The sequence below is a fragment of the Antechinus flavipes genome, chromosome 1 (genome assembly GCF_016432865.1).
Source record: "Antechinus flavipes isolate AdamAnt ecotype Samford, QLD, Australia chromosome 1, AdamAnt_v2, whole genome shotgun sequence".
Lineage (NCBI taxonomy): Eukaryota > Metazoa > Chordata > Mammalia > Dasyuromorphia > Dasyuridae > Antechinus > Antechinus flavipes.
The window spans coordinates 257,167,726-257,178,089 of NC_067398.1; the positions used below are offsets into that span (position 1 = coordinate 257,167,726).

At 38.2% G+C, this 10,364-nt stretch overlaps 1 protein-coding gene across 1 annotated transcript; it reads right to left on the reverse strand.

Moving 5' to 3' along the window:
• Window positions 1-801: 801 nt before the first annotated feature.
• FOXL3 (forkhead box L3) lies at window positions 802-5,908 on the reverse strand. The gene is made up of 3 exons (XM_052000640.1): window positions 5,549-5,908; window positions 4,848-5,016; window positions 802-4,403 (listed from the first exon to the last, which is right to left on the reverse strand). The coding sequence occupies exons 1-3, from the start codon at window positions 5,653-5,655 to the stop codon at window positions 3,927-3,929; spliced, it is 753 nt and encodes a 250-aa protein (XP_051856600.1). The 5' UTR covers window positions 5,656-5,908; the 3' UTR covers window positions 802-3,926.
• Window positions 5,909-10,364: the final 4,456 nt, after the last annotated feature.

Below are 10,364 nucleotides of genomic sequence, written 5' to 3' on the forward strand. Positions count from 1 at the left end.
GACTAAGCCAAATATTAATCAATTTAAAACACCACAAAAAAAGTGAGAATGATAGATAATAGATTTAACTCTCTTTAGGAATACTTTTTTCCTCCCCCCCAAAAAACAGTTTACTAGCACAGAATCTCCAGAGCTAGAAGAATTTCAGAAGTTACCTAATTTAACCCCCATCAAATAATCTAAAACATTCCAGACAAGTAGTCATCCAATCTGCTATTATAAATCTGTATGAATTTCCAACTAATGGACTATTTGAAGAATATGTTTGAGTTGGAAAATATTCCCTTTCTTCTCGCCTACTTCGTTAATTTTCAAACATTCAAGCCAGGAAGTAAAATAAATGGAATTCATGTCATTTAATAGCATGCAGGCTCCAAACTCCCCTGTCTTTCCTCACCTTTGCAAGTGACTCTAACCTCCTTGGGGCTCAGAGTCATCACTGAAAAAGAGAGTGTGGTTGCATACAGTTAATATTAAATGTTGGGAAAGAGCATTGGGGGATGCAGAGAATCTTCTCCATGTATATACACTTTTTTTTTCCTTAGCTATCTAAGATCTTAGAGGAAAGGCACCTTAGGAATTTTGTCCGGTATATTCCCCACAGCACCCAGTACAAGCTAATCCACAGCACCCAAGAAAAGACCATGCACATATTAGGTGCTCAGGCAATACCTATTGGTGAAGATGATGATAGTGATGAAGAATGTGAGTTGTCCTTCATGTACAGAAATGATACTGACTGACTTCAGAGAAGATTGGGCTTTTAATGTTGTGTCTCTAATAATAGCAGAGAAAATAGCATTAGATTTTCCACACTTTATTATTGAGTTTCAATAAAACCCATTTGCAAAGCAACTGATAAGAGGTGAGGATATAACTTAGGGATGAAACTAGGGGCAGTTATAAAGCACATCTTCTTAAAGGATATGATCGTGTGTCCTATCTTCCAAAGCTATGTTAAAATGATTGAAGATTTCCAATTATCTTATATCATGCTACCTTTTCTTCTTTCCATCAATATGGACAATGACGATTGATCATGTTAGGTTCTTTTGCAAAGAACATATAGTTAAGTTCATCTGAAAATAGGATCTCTTTTCTTGATTCGCTTCATCCACTCTTGTAATGAGGACACATAAGTTATAGAATCACCATGGCCTAAGAAAAGGAATAACATTATTCCTTGGTCTCACACTGTCCTGTATGCTTTGTCATAAGGTAATTTACGTAGATTTATCCCTGGCTAGCATATGGCAATACCTCACAACTTTCTTAATGGAAACCTGGTGATCCATAACACTTGTGTAGTAGACATCTGCTCGGGGGTAATACAGTATTAATGTTAATATCAATGATCGATCAGCAGATTTGCAAGAAAGGCATAAAGTATTTAATTATAATTGCATTGGGAATAGCTATGTAATGGTAGCGACATTTGAATAGGTCACATCCAGCCCTCACCCCTGTTATGTTGTTCTATATTAAATGCCATTCACTTTAAGTGCTAGAAACCTTTCTAAAGTGGTGAGAATATAATACACTGGGCAAATTGAAAAATGTCCCTTCACTTTTAGAAACATGATTGATATCCTTTGCAAAACAAATGTTAGCACCTATCTGTACACAAATTCCTTCAACTGCATGTTCTGACAACCCCAAACATACCTTCCTTACTGGACAGCTTGAATGACTGACTGATTTACAAATCTGTTAGCTTTAGTAATTTCATATTCCTATTGAAAATTCATTATTTTTCTGACTTCTCTCCTTTCAAAGCAGCTGGAACCTACTGTATCCAAATGTTTACATAGCCAGGATTTACATAGCCCAAGAGTTCTACCCTAAACCAGTTTTCACTGGTGAGAGAAAGAAGCCAATTAACTATAAGCACAAAGGATATAAAGTAAATTGTATTTGCTCCATTTGCAACAGAAAAATATATTTTCAAACACCCCATATATACTCCTTTCAAGTACAGACTACATTGCACTGTCACCATCTCGCTTATATATAGCATAATTAAAAATAATGTTTTTGGCAAGACAGCAACTCAGATATAAATATAGCTATACTTACATTGGAGTGCAGACACATAAAAAAAACTCACAAGACACATACACATACATCCATCATCATTCTGATAACATGAAAATGTCACACGGTCATTGAAAAATATTTTTGGGAACTTGGAAGGCAGATGGTGGGTGGTTGTTGTTTTGTCATGGTCCTCTTGCTATTGCTGGTCCTCTTTTAAATATATGTCCATAGTTCCTGCTGCTTTTCTAAGAAAGAAATTTCCAGTGAAGTGTGGAGAAGCACTTATTTTTGCTGAGGCTTTTTGAAAATCCATATCATTTTCTAAGAATGAAGTCAGCAAGATGTGGGATTTTTTTTTTTTTGGTGGGGGGGAAAGGTTAGAAAGGCAGTACAGTAGAAGCATCAGTAACAATTCTGAACACAAAATAGACAAGATCATGCATTTTCACAATATTTATAAATGCCACTGGTGATCTTTCCTCATCTAGAAATATGTAAGAGTATGTCAAGTGTCTATATACAGTATAAATTACTTAATGAAATGTCAAACCTCCCATCTCAAAATTCAAGCCATATGTAAACCTATCTTTTCCTTAGTTTTGGTTTATCCTTGTCAAGTTGTCTACCTTCATTTACCTTGAGTTCCTTTTCCTAAATCCTGGATTTGCTTTTGAAATTGTGTCTCAAGAAAATTAGTCTCTCTGTATGTGTTTCTGTTTGAGAGAATAGTTTACAGTCGCCATGCAAATCATGTCTAGTGTAATCTATGCTAACCTTCAAATCAGTTCTTTAAAGATTCTATAAAAACAATTCTGCAATTAATTCTGTAAATATGTGTTTAATAAAAAAAATGCTGAGGGATCAAATAGTTTCATGGGTATGATTATATTTTTCTAAATCTTCATCTCTCACATTAATGAAATAATTTACATTTCAAATGGTGCATACCATCCTAATATTGGTATCTATAATTGTGCTGGTCTCTGATTACCCACTTCATCAAAAAGGGAAGGACATTTATTCAATAGTATCACTTTGGGGACTGATAGCAGATGGGATTAATAGCTTCATATGAATTTACCACTTCAAGCAAGGGGGCAGAAGTAACTTCATTCTAGTGTTTTGTCAATGCTTAAAATTCCAAGTCTACTTTTGTCTCCTTCCACCTTGTATAGAACAAGTTTGAGGGGTTTCCTAAGCCATCACAATAAGACAAGAAGATATTCTCTTTGCAGACGGGTTACAGCGTATCTATTAAGTCTTACCACATCATCCACCAACACTGACCATAGTAAATAGTATTAGGAGATAACTTCCATGGGCTATGTTGAAATCACACATTACTATTTTGAGTTTATATAATTCTCTCTCATCCAGTTACTTAAATATCTATTAAGAGATTTTTTAGGGGATGAAATTATGAGCAACAATGCTAAGAATTAGAATAAATGAATCAAATATTGTCCCAATTGTTTTTTTTAAAGGACCCAGCTGGAAAGTAATGTCAGTGAGCCAACCTGTTTAGGAGAGTTATGCTTTTGTAACTCTAACACAGTTTCCAGCATATTTTTGTTTAATTGAACTGAATTGAATTGTTCCATTATACAGGTTCCTCCAAAGATGAGCATCTTTAAAGGAATTAAGCCAATTTCACATTTGCATCATTCATGAGCCCAAAAGTCCTCCTCTACTCTGTAACAAATAAATGGATTAAACATTAAGTACAAATTGATGAAATCAAGCTCTTGTTTTTATGGAACGGCTCAGTTTTTGTATGAAATGTTGGCTTGTGCCCTTCCAGCAGATGATATGGGAAAGAGACATGACAATCTTACTGACAGTTGAAGGTTATAGAGCAGTCCCAAAATATATTCCATTATATGAGTATCTCACATTGTCCAAAACTGGAGGTTAATTTGTTGAGGTTCCAGTAGATGATATTTATTATCTTGGGTATTGAAGGGTGATCTTAGAGCAGGCAATGGATCAGGTGATGAGAGGATGTAATCAATGCTAAATTTAATTTCTGAGTCAGGTTTTCCAAGAGAGGCATTGCTTAGGTTCTGTTGATTGGAAAGGCCATTTGAAAAGAATGGAGAAGAATCTAGGTGAGTGGCTCTGAACTCGTGTTTCTTGGTTGTACCTTCATTCAGGTGGGTGCCCTTTGAACAAGAATCCATCATGGGCAGCTCAGGGGTGGAAGGTCCCACACTCGATTTCTGGTCTTTAGGTTCCTTTTTCATATTTCTCCTCCTTCGTCTTCTCCGGTAGTTCCCATTTTCAAAAAGATCCAGCATGGACTCACATCCCGAAGCGAAAGTCCAATAGTTTCCCTTCCCCTTTTCATTCCCTTCCATCCTGGGGACCTGGATTTGTGAGAAAAGCAGTTCAGTGTGGATATGGTTCGCAGATGCTGGCACTTTGCATCTGTGTTCATTTAAAGTCACGATTGGTATAAACATTCAAGTCATTGAAATCATGCCTCTCCCTTCTACCCCCTTAATTGTGCAATTCCTAGGTAAAGCAACAATGACGACAACACGAAAAACCAACTCTGGTTAACTCGGTATACATTAATGGAAATCAGACAAGAAAACCCATAACTTTTCAACTATTGGGAGGAAGAGAACTCTTAATTACCTAGAGCACAATCATAAGATTTCTCAAGAGTATCCCTCCCCCACACACACACCCTTGGGTTTCAGCAAGAATATTTAAGACAGATGTTTCCTAGATAGAAAGTCATCTCAGGGCTGCTGCTGTTGCCGAATAACGGACCTATGTGAAGAGACTGTGATTAATCTTCTTACCTTTACAAAACAACTGTTAAGGGATAGGTTATGCCTAATGGAGTTTTGCCAGGCTCTCTGGTTTGATCTGTAGTAAGGGAATTTCTTCATTATAAAGTCATAAATGCCAGACAGCGTCACTTTATTGGCAGGGCTTTGCTGGATGGCCATTGCAATCAAAGCAATGTAGCTGGAAAAGAAACTCAGGGTTAAGCCATTGCCTGGGATAAAGCACCAAGTAGCCAGAGGGACGCCCCCTCTGCTCTTCAGAGCGCTGTGTTCTATGGGTTTGGTAGAGGACCAGTCCTGCAAAAAGTCTCCTCCACTCTTCCCGCTGAGACCACCTCACTAGGAAAAGGAAGGTGTTTCAGGGAAGCTGCGGGATGCGTCTTCCGCTGAGTGACCCAGACGCTATTCAGAGTTTCTTAAGTGCCAACGCTTGCCTTCGGGGACCCTGGCGCATCCAGACTGCTTTGCCCCTATCCCTTGGCGACCTCCCACCGTCTACTGTCAAAGCCTAGGGAGTGGCGGTTCCTTAGCCCAGCTCCTGGCAGCCGAGGTTTTCCAAGCTCTCCCTGCCCCAAGATCCCACTAGCATCTTCCTAGACCCATGCCAGAGCCGAAGTTGAGGGGAGACCCTGACCTCGCTGCCTCCCCCGCCCTCCATCATTAGTACCACCTTGCCTCAGAGCGGAAGACTTCAACGAAAACTTCTCCGCTACCTGTACGCTGGGCGGCTGAGTTTCTTCTCCTCATCTGAGCTGCAGGCGGGGTAATCATCACCATCGTAGTTGAAACAGTTGTAAGGATACTGCGTGTTATCAAACATCTTTCTCGCAGCCGGACTCAGCTCAGCTCCGGCAGGGTGCAAGAGCTGGTGTGGGGTTCCCTTAGCGCCTCGTCCCTCTCCTCCACCTCCCTCTTCTTCCTTCTCCTCCTCCTTCTCCTCCGCCCTCACCCTCTCCCTCTCCCACTCACATACTCTCCCAGAGCAGGGGTGGAGGTTGTTTTTGTAATTCTTGAAACCCAGACAGAGTCTGTAGGGATATTTCTTTCTCTCTCTCCCTACACGCCGCCCCCCCCCCCCCCCCCAATATACACGCGTACACACACACGTGTGTGTGGTGTATGCATCCAATCTGAGTATAGGGAAAGCAGCTAATAACTGATTAAACTGGTTACTTCTCTCATGAACCTTTGAACCCCCTGGTTTGTACAGCCAGTAGCCATACTCAGGAGCTCTGGGTGGTCTGATGTAGAGGTGGAGAGGGGCCAGGCTTGCTTTCTTTTCTTGTTTCTTTTTTTTTTTTCTTTTTCTGATCATCCGCATACTCGGTATGACAAAAGGAAACAACCGCGATGTTAATAAATCATGCTTTAAGCTTGATTTTTATAAATTCAAGTTTTAGGGTCCACTCCCCCCAAAATACACATACCCTATCCCCTTCTACTCACCCCCTCTCCATCCTCTCCCTTCCCCCTACTTGGTTAAGGAAACACACACATACACACACACACACACACACACATACACACAAACACCACTAACAGTCGGCAGACATTCCATCCAATAATGCCCATCTCTCGAGATATAATCTGTAATACAGTATAATAGACATAAATTGTGTTTCCGTGACTAAAGGAAAAGCTATATGTTCAAAGAAGACAGAACAGAGAATCCGGGAGCCTACTGTCAAGCAGGAAAGCTAAGGGAAAATAGCTCCCGGCTGGAGAACTGCTTGTGTGGGCTTTGATCTGGGGGATGAATTAGAGTAATAGCCCTGTGTGTTGGCATCCAATACTGTAACAATTTAATAGTTTTTCTATGCTTCGGAGTGTTTTCCAACAAGTGATGTAAACCAAAGTCATAACAAAGGTTCAGGGACTTAAAAAAGGTGTATGCCACAAGATAATCAAATTATACCAGGCCTGCTATTTCCCAGGGAAGCTGTGGGTTATTATTTTTTGGGAGGAGGGGAGGTCAGGAAGCTAATATGAATAAAAAAACCATTCCTGTAAAGTTTTTTGGAAGAAATTACAAATGAGAGTAGCAAAAATGCAGATGAAATGAAATTATTTCATAGATCTAGATCTTTCATGTATCAGGCTAGAGCTAAAGGGACCTGAAAGATCATCTACATCTGACCCTCAAATTGACAAATTAAGAAACTGAGGCTCATAGAGATAGAAATAGAGTGATTTGAGCAAAATCACACACAGGCACAAAATTTAGATTTACTGTCCCTCAGGTCAATATCCAGGGGGCAATATCTTGCAATATCTTTCCTCTGTCTTTTTTTTTTTTTTTTTTACTGATTAACTGGAGGTATGTTAATAGGGACTGTGGAGAATGAGATAGGAGATTTAGAGCCTGTGGGAACAGAGAGGGCAAAATTGGGGAGAGGGGAGTTCTTGCCCTTGATGCCAGAGATGAGTAGTAAAAAAAAAAGACTTAAATGTCTTGTTCTCTTATTTTGACTTTCAACCTCAGAATGTCCCTGCAAGTATAGATTGACAAATTGCCCACTGTCATCCATAGTTCTGGACTACTCTGGGGATTCTCATCTTCACCAACCCTGTACCATACTTTTAAGCAAATCTCTACATCTTTCTAAGCATTCTGTGTAGTATATTAACAAGCAGTTACAAGTCTGAAACAAAGGAGGGAATAGAGGAGGAAGAAAAGAAAAACTAAGAATATATATATACATACATACCTTATTTTGGAGGAAGCATGGTAAAAATGCAAAGACTATTGGATTTTGAGTCATAGACAGGTTTAAATAGAAGTTATACTACTCACTACTTCTATAACTAAACCACGCTGAACCTCAGCTTCCTCATCTGTAAAATAAAGCAGTTGTATTCCAATACCCTCTAAATTAAGTTCCCTTCCAATTTAAGTATTACCTAAATAGATTTTTTTTAGAGAAGGCACAAATAATTTACAAAAGACAACCACAAAAGTATTGTCACTCTCACTATGAATAAATACCTAAAATAATGCAAATCTTTAACTGTTGTCTGTGACAATTCAGATTATGAGGGCCTCACATAGTAATCACATAGAATTTCAAATATGGGAGCAGCCCTTCTCCAAACAGGCTACTCCTCAAACAGAGAGTCCCAGATAACCATAAGTCCATATTTACTTAGAAGAAATTTTCAAGGCCAACATGCAGACTCAATTTTAATCCTATTTTCAAAGTCAAATACCATGGCATCTCTCACTTGTAACACTGACCTCAACTTGGCAGAAGAAAAATAGTTGTGGCATATGCTTCTTGTATCAACACTGCATTCCATTGAAGGGAAACACTTTTAGCTCTTGGATTCCTGATTGTGGTAGCCAAATGTGCAAGAGTTACAATTACAGAATGTGGTGCCTGACTGACCATCAACTGTGGGTTCTCTTGTGGGCATACTGTCTCCAACTTCATCTTTCTTGAGTATAACTTTCATCATGTAACCAACCTCATAGCATTTCTCAGCTCAAGAGTCTTCAATAGCTCCCTGTTGCTTCTAGGATTGGATATAGCACACATTTTTTAACTTAGTCTAGATAAATAAAATAAATGCTTTCAAAAAAATTTTTATTAAAAAAAGAAACTCTCATGGGTGGCTCTTCTTTGAAAACTTCCTACTTGAATTGCCAGAGATTATTATGTACTTTTTAGAAGTCCTTTTTACATGATTTGGCAGGGGAGGAGAACCACATTATCAACTTTGCCCAGATCTATAAGAAATGATTAAGGTGGGCAGAAAGTTATAATCTATGTATTATAAATCTGTACTTGATCTTTCAGGGATCAGTATAAATGGATTTTTTAAATGAAAGATTTCAAGGTGTTTGGGTTATCACTTGGGACCAGAATTTCTATGTGATATGAAGGTTATCGCCTTCAATAAGTCATAATATATATCATATATCAATAAGTCATAATATTAAAAAAAAAAACTTGAGGCATTTGACTTTGCGTTTTCAACCAATTAAAAAAAAAACAGCTGCATAGAGCAGGTTACTGTGAAAAAAACATTAAAAAATAAAGCTCAGTAAACTTGTCTTTTTTTGTTATTTAGTCATTTCAGGTCTGTCAAAATCTTCATGACTACATTTGGGGATTTCTTGGCAAAGATATTAAAGTAGTACCAAACTTAGGGAAATAAGGTGAAGTGACTTGCCTAGGTTTAAGCAGTTAATAAGTGTCTGCCTCTGTATTTAAACTTAGATGAATAATCTTGAGTCCAGATTCAGCATTCTATCCTCTGTGCCACCTACCTGCCCTCATAAAGAAAAAAAACAATACTTTAATAGTACATGGAATGGACCTTGCGGCCCTTTCATTTCCTTTCACTTTCTCAGGAATGTTTGCCAACAAAATTCCTATGTAATTTTATTTATTTGTTTGTTTGTTTATTATAGCTTTTTATTTACAAAACATATGCATGGGTAATTTTCCAACATTGATCCTTGAAAAACCTTCTGTGCCAATTTTTCCCTTCCTTCCCCACATCTCTTCCCTTAGATGGCAGGTAGTCCACTACATGTTAAATATGTTAAAATATGTGTTAAGTCCAATATATGTATACACATTTATACAGTTATCTTGCTGCATAAGAAAAATCAGATCTAGAAAGAAAAAAAACTGAGAAGGAAAACAAAATGCAAACAAACTTCAACCGAAAGTGTGAAAATGCTGTTATAGTCCACACATTTCCCATAGTTCTCTTTCTGGGTGTAGCTGATTCTCTTCATCACTGAACAATTAGAACTGGCTTGAATCATTTCATTGTTGAAGATAGCCACGTCCATCAGAATTGGTCATCTAGTATTGTTGTTGCCATGTATAATGATCTCCTGGTTCTGCTCATTTCACTCAACATCAGTTCATGTAAGTTTCTCCAGGCCTCTCTGAAATCATCCTACTGGGTGATTATTATAGAACAATAATGTTCCAATAACATTCATATACCACAGCTTATTCAGCCATTCTCCAACTGTTGGGCATCCACTCAGTTTCCAGTTTCTAGCCACTAGGAAAAGGGCTGCCACAAACATTTTTGCACACATGGGTCCCTTTCCCTCCTTTAAGATCTCTTTGGGATATAAGCCCAGTAGAAACACTGCTGGATCAAAGGGCATGCACAGTTTCATAACTTTTTGAGCATAGTTACAAATTGCTCTCCAGAATGGTTGAATTCATTCATAATTCTACCAACAACATATCAGTGTCCCAGTTTTCCCACATCCCCTCCAACATTCGTCATTATCTTTTCCTGTCATCTTAGCCAATCTGACAGGTGTATAGTGGTATCTCAGAGTTGTCTTAATTTGCATTTCTCTGATCAGTAGTGATTTGGAGAACCTTTTCATATGACAGAAATAGTTTCAATTTCTTCATTTGAAAATTGTCTGTTCATATCCTTTGACCATTTGTCAATTGGAGAATGGCTTGATTTCTTATAAATTAGAGTCAATTCTCTATATAATTTGGAAATGAGGCCTTTATCAGAACCTTTGACTTTGAAAATGTTTTC